At 41.3% G+C, this 15,312-nt stretch overlaps 2 protein-coding genes across 4 annotated transcripts; one reads left to right on the top strand and one right to left on the bottom strand.

The window, feature by feature from the left end:
- The first annotated feature begins 114 nt into the window (after positions 1 to 114).
- Positions 115 to 7,509, top strand: mapk7 (mitogen-activated protein kinase 7). Of its 3 annotated transcripts, none has more exons than XM_055057763.1 (7): positions 115 to 219; positions 1,446 to 1,726; positions 1,823 to 1,988; positions 2,468 to 3,912; positions 4,694 to 5,736; positions 5,814 to 5,944; positions 7,208 to 7,509. In XM_055057763.1, exons 2-7 carry the CDS (start codon positions 1,462 to 1,464, stop codon positions 7,353 to 7,355), a joined length of 3,198 nt encoding a protein of 1,065 aa, XP_054913738.1. In that variant the 5' UTR covers positions 115 to 219; positions 1,446 to 1,461; the 3' UTR covers positions 7,356 to 7,509. The 3 variants fall into 3 exon arrangements, with proteins under 3 accessions (XP_054913738.1, XP_054913739.1, XP_054913737.1); XM_055057764.1 differs by having other exon boundaries at positions 122 to 295; XM_055057762.1 differs by having other exon boundaries at positions 122 to 319.
- Positions 7,510 to 9,228: 1,719 nt separating this feature from the next.
- On the bottom strand, positions 9,229 to 13,762 carry zgc:92313 (uncharacterized protein LOC436869 homolog). Its single transcript, XM_055057765.1, has 6 exons — positions 13,499 to 13,762; positions 13,226 to 13,332; positions 13,027 to 13,103; positions 11,653 to 11,924; positions 10,761 to 10,921; positions 9,229 to 9,706 (listed from the first exon to the last, which is right to left on the bottom strand). Exons 1-6 carry the CDS (start codon positions 13,542 to 13,544, stop codon positions 9,452 to 9,454), a joined length of 918 nt encoding a protein of 305 aa, XP_054913740.1. The 5' UTR covers positions 13,545 to 13,762; the 3' UTR covers positions 9,229 to 9,451.
- Between the last annotated feature and the right edge of the window lie 1,550 nt (positions 13,763 to 15,312).

Genomic DNA, 15,312 nt, shown 5'->3' with positions numbered 1-15,312 from the left:
ACTCCATTCTATGTGGCATGAAGCCCCGCCTCAAAGTGCGTAGTGCGCGCCTATTGGATGACGGGGCCTCCCTCCCTTCATCTAATTGGCTGGCCACGTGACACTCAAAGCAAACCCGGAAGTGGACGAGGAAGCGGCGGACAAAACAAGTGAATTATCGTGCTCTTTCGCCACCAAAACTGGAGCCATGGACGGCGAGGTTTCGCTCGCAAGCTGAAAGTATGTTAATCTCTGTTGAGTCGCATTCATTTGCAGTTTGGTTTCGTTTTGTAACCGAGAAGGAGCAGCTTTAACGGTACGTGGGAAGCCAGATCTCCAGGTAACAAGCCTACGCCCCTGCGTCAATAAGTGAGAAAGGTTATCCTTTGTCACCGTTGACCAAATAAAACCAGCGTGCCTCTGTCCTCTGGTCTGTTTTAGGCATTTGGCTGAGATATACAGGTTTCCTTCTCATTTAGTCAATCCAGGCCTCTGCTTGTTAAATTTAAGGCACCATTTGCCTCATTCTGTCCATTTTATTCCTTTATTTTGAGTCTGAAGTCAAATTATCTTATCTTTCCAAAGAGAGACTCTGTTGTCTGTCATTAAGGAGAAAATTGAGCAATTCTAGCAGTGATTCAGTCAGTGTTGAATTTTTAAAATGTAGATTTTATGCACCATTAATAGGCACCTGCTCCCAGTTTCTCTGAGTTAATTAATAAGTAATACCATTCAGTGATATGTCTGGATGATAAACTTCTTCACACGGTTGTTTATCATATTTTTATTTTCATATGGAGCACTAAAGTGTAGTTATTTCAGGTTATATCATGTTTATTGGAATTGCTTGTAAATATTTATAAATAGGTTGGACTCAAAAACTTTTTCATTGCAATTTCATGCAGAAAAGTCAAGAAAAATCCAATCTTTCATTTGAGTGCAAAAAGTAAATGTCAACAGATAAATATTTTTTAAGAATCTCAGTGATTTTTCCGCTTCCCTGCAGGTGTTCAAAAGCTAAATCCTGAATATTTATGCAAACACTTGTCCTTTGTTACATAATTTTTTTCATCTAATTGCCAGTATTTTATTAGAAATAAAATTTGGTTATAAATATGACGTGACAAAGAGCTCTGTATATTTTTGTGGTCCATAAAAATTTATTAAAAGTGACAAATAACTGCAGATTTGGGTAATATTTGGTCAGAGCTGGGCATTCAGTGGAAAGAAAATCCAGCAATTTCACTGAAGTAAGAGTAGAAATACGTAATAATAAAATTCCTCAAGTTAAGCTAAAAAGTTCAGTGCAGTAAAAATACTCTTAAAAGTAAATTTTAAAAAAAAGTTACTCAAGTAAATGTAACTAGTTACTATCCAACTTTGCATTTGACATACTCTGCGATTGGCAACTTCTGATGACACTGTAATAAAGAAACTACAACTTTGTCTTTTATTTATTTGTTTAGGTCTCATTGCAGCAACATGTCAACTGAAGAGGGTGGAGGGGCCAAAGTTTTGGCCTCGCCTGAAAAAATGGCCACAGACAAAGGCAGAACGAACCAGAACCAGCGTGGAGTTGAGGCAATACCAGGCAACGCAGACACCAGCATAGCAGCAAAAAACTTGGCCCTGCTTAAAGCACACTCTCTGGACGTAAAGTTTGACGTCGGAGAAGAGTATGATGTCATCGAAACCATCGGCACAGGGGCGTACGGTGTCGTTTCATCTGCCAGAAGAAGAGACAACGGTAGATCTCTTGACGTGTTTAAATGTGAAAAAATTAACTTAGTTGAAATTACTCTTTGATCTTTTCCACTCTTTTCTTTATTTTTACTTTATATAGGCCAGCAGGTGGCAATAAAGAAGATCTCTAATGCTTTTGAGGTGGTAACAAACGCCAAGCGAACATTGAGAGAGCTGAAGATTTTAAAACATTTCAAACATGACAACATCATCGCCATCAAAGACATCCTGCAGCCCAACCTTCCGCACTCTGCCTTCAAGTCTGTGTATGTAATTATTTTCTCTAAATGCAATTTATTTTTAATCATTTACATAATGTGTAACCTTTCATAGATAGGACCAGACGTTAGGGGATAGGGAAAGTTTTCCTGATTTAAAAACAAAACAAAATGTTTTTACTTGTTGCTGATTGTTTTCTCAAAAAACCAAGTTAATTTTCTATTGGTCTTTTTTTAGGTAATGAGTTAGTTTTCTGTTTTCCACATATAATTTTTCCTGATGGTTTTCTGAATATGATGAGTTGACTGCTGTGTGTATTAAACATACATTTGAAGGATGAAACCAGGTTTTCCAAACATCTCATAATCTCAAAAAAGACACATTTTTCTCAAGATGAACTCATTTAAAAAATCATTGGGGAAAAAGTGCATGCAGAAAACGTCTGCTCTCTGCTTCGGTAAAAGACAGCCCATGACTTGAGTTGTCATTCCTAATTTATCTCTGTGTTGCCATCCTGTGTTTGCAGGTATGTTGTGTTGGACCTCATGGAGAGCGACCTGCACCAGATCATCCACTCTGCCCAGACTCTAACCCCTGAACACACGCGCTACTTTCTCTACCAGCTCCTCCGTGGCCTTAAGTACGTGCACTCTGCCAACGTCATCCACCGTGACCTCAAACCCTCCAACCTGCTGGTGAACGAGAGCTGTGAACTGAAAATAGGGGACTTTGGCATGGCGCGGGGTCTGAGCTCTCACCCAGAGGAGTCTTACTGCTTTATGACGGAGTACGTGGCGACCCGGTGGTACCGCGCTCCTGAGCTCCTGCTGTCTCTCAATCATTACAGTTTGGCCATTGACATGTGGTCTGTGGGCTGCATCTTTGCTGAGATGATGGGGCGCAAGCAGCTTTTCCCTGGGAAGAACTACGTGCACCAGCTGCAGCTCATCTTGAGCGTGCTGGGGACTCCCCCTGAGGGTTTGATCGGATCTATCAGAGCTGATAGGGTCCGCTCCTATGTTCAGAGTCTCCCATCCCGAACAGCCATACCTTTGGCCAAACTGTACCCACAAGCCGAAGCCTCGGCTTTAGACCTCCTACAGGCCATGCTGCAGTTTGATCCCCGTGAACGCATCAGCGTGACGGAGGCGCTGGCGCATCCTTACGTGTCCAAGTACCACGACCCAGACGATGAGCCAGCATGCGTGCCAGCTTTTGACTTTGAGTTTGACAAGCTTCCAATGAACAAAGAGCAAATTAAAGAAGCTATTTTGATGGAGATTCAAGACTTTCACAAAAAGAAACTGAGTTCCCGTCCAAGGCTGCAGTTCAAGCCTTTGTCAAGGGTCGAACCTGCGGCACAAAGAAGTAATCAGCCAGCAAATGTTGACCTGACCAAGCAATCGATGGTCGCAATTGCACAGCACCTTGAGGCAAAACAGATTCAGCAACAGCAAATGACAGAAGCAAACTCCCAGAAGCAACAAAACAACCCACCAGCAGATGTGAACCAAGCATTCACAAACCATCATCTACCCCTCCTCAGTAAAAACGTAAGCTGTCCGGTCGACGTGGACATGCCCAGTGCCAACTCCGACAGCGGTCAGCCAGAGACGATCGACCTCACCACACCAGTGTCCACTCAGGACGCGCCCTCAGAAACGATGAGAGACGGAGAAGGACAGGCAGGAATCGTGGCCATCCAGAGCCAGCCCATGGAGCCCAACGCCGTTCCCTCATCACAAGCACAAACCATGACCGCCCTGCCAGCCAGCGTGCCTTCCCTGTCTCTGTCGGCAGCACAGGTCCAGTCTCTGTCTCAGTCTCTTTCACACTCGCTGTCCAAGAATGCAAGGCCTCCTCCGCGTGCAGCAGAGGGAACGAGAAAGGAAGGCGCCATTTCTGAAGACACCAAAAACGCCCTGAAAGCAGCTCTGTTAAAATCGGCTCTAAGAAATAAAGCCAGAGGCGGTAAGTGTGTCGCGTCCACAGCACTCTGAGGGAGAATTCGTCCACTTTGAGCCATTAGACATTTCGTCATGTTAGAACCAGAAATTATGTGTTTTGTTGGGATTTTACATGATACACCAACTCAGCCGAAATCAATTAATTCAACGAATAACATAAATTAAAATTACATTTACATTATTTATTGATTTACTTTTTCTACCAGAAATGGATGACAAAAGCCTTCAGTCTCCTCTGCAAAAACAAACAATTTTACCAAATGTTTTTGTCTAGTTTCTAGTGCAAATATCTTAGTGAATTTAAATTTAGACAAAACTAATGTAAAAGTATCTTTTCAGTAAAATACAGGAGCTTGTTTTTAATCAGTAATTTCATAACACCGGTGAAAAAGTATTTGTTCCTTTGGCAGATAAATGTACTTATAAAAGACAATTTCTCCATGTCATAAGTGAAATAATCTGCTTTTTCAAAAATGTTGACTGAAAACAAGCTTCTGTATCTTGCTGGAAAAATACTTGTAAGTTAGTTTTGTCTTATTTCAAGTGTAACAATGGAAACTAGACTAAAAATACTTAAAGATTTTGTATTTTTGCAGGCTGGTGCTTTGGTCTCAACTGTACCAATTTTGTTTACAGAATAGTTCATTTTATTTGTTTTTTTTTCTGTTATTTATTTGGGATATTTAAAACGTCTTTCGGTTTCAGAGTTGAATTCAACACACTTTAGTGACTAAGAGCAACATCCGTGAGTTTAAACTGGTCTGAACTGAAGTCCCTTCTTGCAGACGGAGGCGGCTCTGGGTTGGGCCTTGATGGCACCGGAGGAGGATGCGTCTCGTCCGCGGTGTCTTCTGTTCCCGAGTCGCGGCGGCCCGTCACGGCCCAGGAACGTCAGCGAGAGAGGGAGGAGAAAAGAAGAAAGAGGCAGGAACGAGCACGAGAGAGGGAGAGAAAGATGAAGGAGAAGGAAAGAAAGGAGAAGAAACAGGGCGACTCGCTGGGCGGGGTCCTGCTGAGCGACAACGACAAAAGCCTCTTGCAGCGCTGGAGGAAGATGATCGACAGCTGCAGCGACAAATCCCAAACTGCTAATAACGACGGGAAAACTAAGGATTGTAACCTGAATTCCCAAAGAATCAGTGAGAACAGTAAAACGAACATGAAGGCGAGGAAAAGTCAGCCTCATGAGCAGCTAGTAAAAGCGAACCAGCAGGGTCTGTTTCCGCCTCCAGCCTCCACCCAGCAGCTAACTCTGCCTTTCTCCATGAGCCAGAGGAAGCCTCCAGGAGACGTAGTAGCTGCTGCACGCGGCGGGATCGACATGATGGCCGTAACCGGTGGATATGTGAAAAACAACACACTCCAGCTGCACGCAGAGGGCAACAGGGAAAGAGAATTCGCCGGAGTGGGGAACTGGAGCGGCCAGCAGCTGGAAACCAGGCAGCAGCCGAACAGGACGGCGCAGCCAGCGTCCGGCTTCCTGCAGAGTCAGCCGCCGCCCGACCCTAAACCTCAGGTGCACCTGCTCCCCCTCGAGAGCTTTCTGCCCAAAGCGCCTTCGGTGGCCATCAGAGAGACAAATGGGAACGTGGATGTCAGAGGTCAGAGCAACCTCAACTCGTTGACGGCGAGTCCCGGACTCATGGAGAAGCTTTGCTCTTCTCTGGGTGAGAAATCAGCAGCACAGAGCATAAACCATCTCTGTGGGACTTTGACGGTTCCTCCCTCCCAGACACACCCCAGCTTAGGGTTTACAGACACGGGGCAACAAGGGCCTTCTATTGCCCCTGACATCCATACAGTGACCCTGCAGCTGTCAAAGTCACAGGTGAGCAATTTTATTCATGTCTTCTTTTTTAGTTTTTATGAAGGGTTCATAATTTGTAATAATTTTCCCTTTGGCAGGTGGAGGACCCATTACCCCCCATGTTCTCGGTTACCCCAAAGGGCAGCGGGGCCGGGTACGGGGTGGGCTTCGATCTGGATGACCTTTTCAACCAGTCTCTGACAGAGCTGCAACACGGTGACCGGGACAGGTGAGGTCCAGGACAGGCCTTAGTTTTTCTGTCCAATAAGGATTATTAAAACCTTTGCAGCTGTTCTGTGGAGAATCTCCGACTGGGATTCATCCTCTCATCAAAAACATGTTTGATTCTTTCAACCACTCAGCTGTACAAAGCGTCTGGGTGGACTTAGCTCCGCCTTCAAGCTCCAGTTTCCAAGCTTCAGAAAGCACCCCTCCCCCACTCTGCTCCTTCAAACTAGCCAGCAGCAATTAGCAAACACCTGCTGGAGCTGCACATGTGCTGAGCTCATTATGAGCTACTTTTCAGTGCAATGCTGGTAAAATGGGTTAAAAGAGGAGCTTGTCCACTAGAACTGTGTCCAGTTTCCACGATGATCAAAGGTTTCTAAGTCTGCGCCGCAGCATCAAGATATAGATCTGTAAAAACAAAAACAGCAGTTTTTTTGTGAGCATTTTTAGCTCACAATAGCGTAAATGCTTTGAACTGTAAATAAGCACCCCTTTTATTTAAACATTGACAAAAATGCAGTTGTTTCTATAATGATCTCCAATGAAAACCAAAACATTTTACATTTTTAAATGTTTAAATAACCAATAACTATATTAAGATTTCCTGCAACCTGTCTCTTTAAAGCAGCGGTATCTTCACCATCACCATGAAAGCACTCAAAAAATGTAAATGGCTTTAAAATACATTACTTGTGCCTTTATGTTTATTCACCTGATAAATAAAACATACAAAATGTTATGGAGATGAACAAAGTAGAACTTTTTCAAAAAGAAATGAAATGTTTTACCTCTTATCACTCGAGTGTCTTTAAAGAGGAAGGATCTCCAGCAGCAGTCTTGCAATAAATCTGAAAAAGCCTCTGACTGAAGACACTTAAAAACTTTTAACTGCTAATCCACCTCATTTGCTTTTGACACTGTTGTTCAAAACTGGACAGATATTGGGCTTTAAAGGGGAACAAATCATATAAAATCTACAAAACAGCCGCTAGATTAAATTTAACTCCTGGTCCAACATTCTTGTTTTTTTTTCCTCCCAGTTTGGTAAACACTCCAGACCAGTTAGCTGAACTATGTGCAAACAGCAGGACTCCTCGTCTCATAGTATAGATAATTAAACATTTATAAGTAACACATTAAGCTGTAAATTCAGTGGTTATTAGCAGCATGTCTAGTTTTTATGATTTGTAAGGTGTGTTAAACAGCACTTCAAAAAACCCCAAAACATTTACGTGTTGACTTTATGCATTTTTCTTCCCTGCAGCTTCGACTCGGCGCCTCTGTCTGCCTCTCTGTTATCTGATTGGAGCGAGGTCCACCGCATGACTCCGGCTGACCTGGAGTCGCTGCAGCAGGAGTTGCAGCTCGGCTCACCCATGATCCTCTCTGATACCATCCCCCATGATGCCTGAGTTCACCTCCCTCCTCAAACACACTTGCATTTGTGTTTTAACCACCAACTTGGGCAACATGCATCGAGTCAATAATGTTTCCTTTTATAGGCGACGTTGAGTGTTTCTTAAATCATGCAGCTCTTTCTGTAATAAAAACATTTTGGCGCCACCAGTCTGCTGCCGTTGGGTGCTGCATGAGAGTTTTATGAATAAAATTTGATGATTTTGCACGAAGAAAATCTACTATTTCCACTAGGGATGGGCAATAAATCAATAATGCAGATTGCAATAGATCAGGGGTGCTCAAACGTTTTGAGACCAAGATCTACTCTGTCTCTCACCAGCCGGCTGAGATCTACCTCATGACATGAAGACATACAAATTATAAATGAAACCCTATTGACTAATTTTCTATGCAAATATGCATCAGTTATATCAGAAATGATAAAGTGATAGAAAACCTAATGCAGTTTCTTCCTCAGTGAGATTCTGACACTGGAAGCAGGTCACTGGTTTCTCAGTCAAGCTGGTTGCAAACCTGAGGCCAGCAGGTGTCAGTCAGTTATGGTATGTCCGAAATTTGGTTTGATGACGTCAATATGCGAAACTGCAGACTGATAGGAGGAACCAAAGAGCTCTGCAGAGGTAAAGGCAAATCTTCTGAATTTGGGATATAATTAATGTAATTTGACACAATTATTGTGGTAGAAGCCATTTGTTTGTTAAAATGTAATCAAATATATGTGTCCTTTTTGACGTTTGTTGTGACGTTTACTGCAAACGAACGAGGTAATTAGTCCAAGTTTGTCGTTTATTGAACGTTCAGAAACTGCAGCGGCTGTGATGAACCACAGCGAAGGAAAACAAAGGTAAAATAACCCGAACAGGTGATCAACTCAGAACCTCTCGCACCTTTTTACTCTCTTTCTGTCTTTATCGTTAAGCACACCCGTTGCAGTGGCAACCGCCTGCGCCCCGCAAGCCGAGCAAAGATTACGTTAAAAACGTTCAGTTCGTTACGATATCAGCTTTCAGGCTTTATTATTATTTAATGAAGCTACAAACGTTTTGGATGTTAGTGAATATTTTGAAAAGCCTGTCAGAAGAGGAAGTGCTGCTCTCAGCGTCCTGGAGGTCTTCAGTTTGTTTCATATCGACTCAAAACCTCCCCGCGATCGACCGACGTATTGAGCACCCCTGCAATAGATGATCAATATCAATAGATAATACATCTGATTAGAATATTCAATTTCACTGAACTCCCATCCAGAACCGCATAGCATTCTGGGGGATTTACTCGGAGGAAAAGCTTGAGCAAATCGCTCTTTGGTTACCTAGCAGCAACCAGTTGACAAGCTGGTTGTTCCTGTTTTGAGGCAAACATTGTTCCTGTTTGCCTCAAAACAGGAACAATGTCACCAATTTGGTAGCATTTCAGATATTTAAAAGAAAAAAAATCAATTATTGCACTGCAAAAATAAAATCTTATCAAGAATTTTTGGTCTAGTTTGTAGTGCAAATATCTTAGAACACTTGAAACTTAAAAATTACAAGACATATGCACTTGTTTTAAGTCAATAATTCCTTCATATTGATGGAAAAGTTCAAGATAAATTGACTTAAAACAAGTTAAATAATCTGCCAATGAAACTAGAACTTTTTCATCAGCATTAAGGAATTGTTGAAAACAAAGCTCTATATCTTACTAAAAGGTTACTTGTAAGACAGTTTTGTCTTATTTCAAGATATTTTCACTAGAAACTAGACCAAAAATACTACAACCTATGTTTTGCAGTGCGATAGACTGATTTGAAACGCTTATATTGTGCTACGTTTTCAGCCGAATTGCCCAGGATTAAATTCCAAAAACAAAGAACAGAAAAGTCAAACATCTTAATCAAACTTTTTCTTTAATTCCAAATAAAACTTCTCATTCGTATTTAAAATCTAATCAAATTTAATTAAAAACAAGATCAGGCTACAAAGTTCCATATGGCTTAATGTGCAGACAGGAAAAAAGAATTACAAATTTGATTAAAACTGTCAGAAACAATGTATAACTCCTTCATTCATATTGGGTTTCTTGTTCCAACACAAACATAAAAAAAACAGTTTTATCTTGAAGTTAGCATCAGGAATATGGACAGACTGCTGGCCAACACAACGACCCACTCACACGCAGTCCGCCGCGCTCCTCCGTACAGCTGGATCTCTGGTATTGTGGAGCGGATGAACTCGGAGTAGCTGGTCAGCCTGGTGTAAACACCCGGCCGGTTCTCATCCGCACAACCAAGTCCAAAGCTCACCACTCCCGCCTGCACCCAGGTGCCATTCACCATGTCGCAGACCAGGGGCCCCCCTGAGTCGCCCTGAAGAGACCAAGAGTTACTCAGCTTGCAGATGTGATGTCATGTGTGCAACATGCCGCCCCCTGCTGGACGAGCCTTGTCATGATAGATTTTCCTGGAGGATAAATTGCTACAGAAGTTATCGCGATAAATAATGATATTGTTGTTTTGGGAGCACTTTTAAGTAACATGATGGTTAAAGAAAAAATAATAATGCAAAAACAAATTCTACAAGATCAATAAACTTTAAATTCTAACGAACATTTAACACTGCAACTGAAAGACATTTTCAATGAGAGAAAAAGATAAATCACGTCAATGGAAATTATTGGGTTTTAATTTTACTGTGCGATTAATTTATTGTAATTGCTGGCTGACAATGACTGCCGTCGGTTTTAGCTGTCGTCAACATACAGCACTAAATCTCAAATGCAAACCTGACATATAAAAGAAAAATAAACAGAGCTCTGCTACTGATTGTCATCACTACAACTAGATAAGGTCAGAAAAATGTTTAATAAAAAAATAATATCAAGGGAGAGAGAAGTAGTTTAGTTACGCTAGCTTGACTATGACAACCGTAATGTAGATGTGTTGTGGAATTTGGTGTGTTTAGGTTCAGTTAAAAAAATATTTAAAAACTAATAGATAAGGCGATCCACACACTGACAAATCATCGGTAGAGCAGGTGTTTAGACAAACATCAACCCTGAAAACATTAAACCAACAGGTTAAATTTCTGTTCTTTTTGGTGTCAAATTCTGATATGTCAGCGCCATTGTTGTAAGTCAGTTGCTATGCCAAGGCATAGCAGACTCAGAGCCACTTTGTTCTTCGATGGTTTTTCAGGTTTTTTTCCACTTCGGTGGTTAATAATGCCCACAACTCCAGGTTTCATTTTGTTGTTCAACCGCAGCAGCACAGCTGTGAATAGCATGTGAAAATATGGTCTTTTCGCCCTTTAGTGTTGTGCGCATGTGTGAAATTTCCGGATGTAAACGACGTGCAATGCGTCTTTAGCTCAGATTTTTTCACTCAAACGAGCGAATGTTTGTTAACACAAATCAAACGGTACCTGGCAGGAGTCTCTGCCGCCCTGCTGGTATCCTGCACAGATCATGTCGTACAGAATGTCCACCTGCTCCGTCGGATTCGTTTGGTACATTTTCTGACAGGAAGTCTGGGAGATGATTGGCACCTGCACTTCCTGCAGAGTCCCGATTCCTGACAGAGGCACTGGAGAGACGCAAGCTAATCAATCACAGCTGCTTTTTTAGCAAAGCATGTTTTATAACTTAAGATCATCTTACATTAGAATAATGTGAGTGTAATACACATTTCACATCTGTTAATGATTAGGGACGTAATAGATCATTGAATTATTCTAAAATCAAATGAACTAAATCAACTACCAACTGATAAGCAGCCATTTTCCGAAAAATTGTTCTTTCGTATTAAGGGGGTGTCGACTGTCTTTCCTTATTTTTCATAAAAACAATAATTTTTAAACAAATATTGTATATTAAATATAGACTTAATAAACAAAAAAGAAATATTTTCTCACATCAACTTTAGACATTAATAAAACAAAAAATAGGAACCTTTTAAGTGGCCGAGTAGAAAAAGATGAAAAGAATAAAACTCGTTTACATTTTTAAAACAAAACCAGTCGTTTTAACAATGTTGTTTCTAATAGAACATGTACTAGTTAAGACTTATTAATCAATAGGAACTCATTTTAATGTAAACATTACTCATAAGTCAATTAATTGTTTACATCTGCAGTTGATAAAAATAATTATTGATTAGTTTTTTTCTGTTAAATCATTTGAAGAAGCCCTTCTCTCTTTTATTTTTCATTTCTTTGCACTTGCATGTGAAACCAATACAACATCAGAGCCTCATGTTCTGAAGTTAAATAAATGAACTGAGGATATTCTACTTCCCAGGAAGTTAACGGGCTTTACCGTCTTCCCTGACGTTTCCCCAGCCTGTGACGTAGCAGCTCATCCCGGCGGGAAACAACGTTCCCAGCGCAGGCAAACACACAGGCTGGATGAAGTTGTTCCAGGACACGGAGCTGGACAGCTGCAGGAGAGCGATGTCTTTGCCCCGTTTGGAGTCTTCGTAGGCAGGTGGAATCACGATGCGCTTCACAGAACGGGCCACTTCCTGCGGGTTGTTCCCGTCCAGCTGGTGCCGTCCGATGTACAGAGTGTAAGAGGACATATCGGATGGACTGAAAAACAACAAATTACTGGCGTTAAATAAGAAATCATTTTAATCTTTCAAATCAGAGCAGACATCAAGAGCATTATAGAAAGTAGTCCTAATAAGTTAAGTTGAAAATGTATATTAGAATGCAGATGATGCAGATGTTTTAAATCCAACGCTCAGTGTTTATTTCCTCTGGTTGAAAACAATTTGGCCACTTAGAAGAATTTTTGCAAACACGTAAAAATGCAAGCTTTGAGTCTCATAGTCTCTGTTTCATGACCAAAATGTAGAAAAGTTGGTGTTTAAAAGATTTTGTGAATGGCAGAAATGTAAACTTCACAGGCTAATCAGGGGCGGTCACTCTTTTTCTTTTTTTACATGAAAAAGGTTTAAATGCGGATTTTCTGAGATAGTTTCACACCAACTGATTATGAACGTTGATAAAAGTTGCTTATTGGTAATCTGTGCAAAGATCTGACGTATCCAACATCAAATTAAATGATTAGATGAATAAATAAGGACAACAATTTGCACTATTTTCTAATAGCATAGAAGCAAACGGCAGAGTGTGTGATTCTGAAATATTCAGCTGCATCAGAAAAGCATTAAAAACACGCTTGAGTTTAATTTTATACCCCTGGAGTTGTCAGCAAATATATTCCAAGAGTTATAAACCTTCATTTTACATCCTAGTGTAATGATTAGCCAGTTGGGCAGAGTTTCATCGAACTCATGAGACAAAATGATGGAAGCACAGATGATAAAATGAATCGAAAATGACAGCCATCGCAATATTACAGCAACTGCACAATTTCCTGATATTTCGCAACACCATTTTAAACCCTGATCACAAAAGTGCAACAGCTAAATCCATTTAAAATGTATTTATTATGCGACTAATATTGATTAATTTAGCATTTGATTTAGAAATAGTATGTGTTTTTTTTTAAAGATCGTCTTTTGGTTTCACAAATTTAACCTTTGAAATTGAAATGAACCTTTAAGTTAAGGCAGTTTCTGTGTTTCAGATTCTGATTTCATGCAAAACAGCCCAGATGCCTTCAAATGCAAATTAGACCAGAGTCCAGCAGGTTCTGTCGGTCAGTCCGGCTGGAGCTTCTTACTCCGGGAAGCAATGTGCAGCTGAAAGCACCCAGTCCTCCGCGATGAGGGATCCGCCACAGACATGTGTTTTGCCTTTCTGCAGGCAGAGAGGAGAATGAAGGAGTGAGTCACCTCGGCATCACAGGCAAACCCCTCCATCAGCAAAACCACAAACCCGCAGGATGAAAACGCAAACATGTCCGGTGAATCGGGGTTCACCTGGATGTCGATCTGCCAAGGCCAAGCCCCCCTGAAGGCGCCCACGCCTCCCACGATCCTGTCGTTCAGCGCCGGACGGCGGCCGCAAACCTGCGCATCGGAGAACCCTGGACAAAATACGAGTTTATGACCCCGGAGCAGAGCATGGAGACGATTAATGACCGCTAAACTCAAACAGCCGAAAACGAGCCGAGAGAACAAAATGTCTGTTTGCCAAACAAAGAAACAGGGAGGGGAGGGGAACCGACAGGAAGACCTCCGCCCTGCACTCACCTGTTAAGCACAAAAACATGACAGAAAATAGAAACTTCGTCGCCATTTTGATGAACAAATAGCCTACATTAACAAATCAGTTTTTAGACGGTTATTTCAATAAATCGTCCCAACGCTGCGGCTGGCCCTCTCCGTGATGACGCAGCAGAAACTGAAGCTGAGAAACTTCTGTCACTTTTCTGAAAACTTTCCTAAAAACGCAAGAATCCGTTTACGCCCCCAAAAGCCCGCGATCTGCGCTCAACCCTGAGTCACGGTTTCAACCGAGGAACCTGTTACCTGAGCGGAACTTCACACCCAATCAGAGGCCTCGCCCCGCCCCCTGCAGCGCACCTGCGTCCTTGCATTCCTCTCAGGTTGTTTTCCTGGGAAGCGGGTTCAGGTTCGGTGAAAAATGGAGAACAAAGGAGGTTTCAGTGTTACAGCAGTTTTCCTATTTATTTATTTATTTATTCTTTTTGCATTTCCAAAGTTTACAAAAATAAATATTTCTTTTAGGTAAAAATGTTTAAATCTATTTAATCAGTTTTTGGTTAAAAAAACAAAAAGTAATAAAGAAATATTTCTCTTCATTCTTATATTTAGCAAACTGACATAATTTTGTCATCCTAACTGAGGAAAAGCAGGAAAAGTTTAGTCTAACTCACAGGTGTCAAACCGAAGGCCCGTGGGCCAAATCCGGCCCGCTGTAGCATTTTATGTGGCCGTCTGGATTCTAGAGTAAACGCTAAGTGTGCTTAAATATCAATCAAATCAATTAAGTTTTTTTCTGTTTACTGCCAAATTTGATCAGTCAGTCCCTCCAGTGTCTCGAGAATTATCTTGGAAATTTGTGCAAAATCAACAAATCTCTGCACTTTTCTGTGCTGATACATAACTGGGAGTTTATTGCACATTTTTTGCTAAAATTGTCAAAAACTTTCTTACTTGTACTAAACAGCTGTCTCAGCTTAAATTGATGCCAGGTTATAGTTTAGGATCTATACAGCGAGTAATGAAAAGTCGTATAAATAGAAGCAAATGTCGCAAATATTTCCAAATTAGTACCTCAAAAACTTTGATTTTTATTTTAAAAAATCACAAAAAGAACCACAAAATCCTGTAGAGACGGAAAATAAATTGAATAATAATATTTAACTTTAAGAATTGTTGATATTTTAACAGTTTGTGATCAGGTGTTATCAATACGCTTGGCACAACCGGCCCTTTAAGGACATTCATGATCTCGATTTGGCCCAAAATGAAAATATGTTTGTCACCACTGGTCTGATTTAACAAAACAAAAGAGGCACAAAGACAAATAATCCTGTTTATACATGAAAAGAATAGATTCTCAAGAGATTTTAAAGCTCTTCAATATTTAGTTGTTAAACAAGTTCAGCAGGTTTAATTCTAGGAATTTGCTTTATTATTCAGTGAGTGCAGAGCCACACACAGGCAGGCATTGATTCAGCTGTTGTTTTAAGTGTTTGATTATGTGGTCAGAAAGAAAACAAAATGATCGATTTTGTTCTTTTCATGTGGTAATCCGGTTCGTTTTACATGTCAGAGCGCTTATTCCTTCTGTCTGCCTGTAAAGCTGTCTGTCTCCCCTTTTCCCCTCCCTTCCTGCATCCCTCCATCCTTCCCTCGCTCCCTCTCTCCGTCCCCCCGCCCGCCCCAGGCACTGTGTCTAGTTTCACAGAGCAATTGAAGGTGACAGGGACAGAGAGAGAGGGAGCGGGAGGGAGGGACAGAGGGAGGACACATCACAGTATCGCCCGCGGCTACACAACAGTACAGGAAGAGCCAGAGATGGAGGGACAAAGAAAGAC

This window comes from Poeciliopsis prolifica, unplaced genomic scaffold (assembly GCF_027474105.1).
Source record: "Poeciliopsis prolifica strain line A6 unplaced genomic scaffold, Auburn_PproV2 SCAFFOLD049, whole genome shotgun sequence".
NCBI lineage: Eukaryota > Metazoa > Chordata > Actinopteri > Cyprinodontiformes > Poeciliidae > Poeciliopsis > Poeciliopsis prolifica.
This window is presented reverse-complemented; position numbering and strand designations above follow the sequence as displayed.

Bases quoted from the DNA above. Each gene is read 5' to 3' on its own strand.
- mapk7 (XM_055057763.1), top strand. From the start codon at position 1,462: ATGTCAACTGAAGAGGGTGGAGGGGCCAAAGTTTTGGCCTCGCCTGAA. The intron at 1,727-1,822 runs GTAGATCTCTTG...TACTTTATATAG, and splicing joins TGCCAGAAGAAGAGACAACG to GCCAGCAGGTGGCAATAAAG. The intron at 5,945-7,207 runs GTGAGGTCCAGG...TCTTCCCTGCAG, and splicing joins CAACACGGTGACCGGGACAG to CTTCGACTCGGCGCCTCTGT.
- zgc:92313 (XM_055057765.1), bottom strand. From the start codon at position 13,544: ATGGCGACGAAGTTTCTATTTTCTGTCATGTTTTTGTGCTTAACAG. The intron at 11,925-13,026 runs GTAAGAAGCTCC...GTTGTTTTTCAG, and splicing joins GCTGCACATTGCTTCCCGGA to TCCATCCGATATGTCCTCTT. The intron at 10,922-11,652 runs GTAAAGCCCGTT...GCGTCTCTCCAG, and splicing joins GGGAAACGTCAGGGAAGACG to TGCCTCTGTCAGGAATCGGG.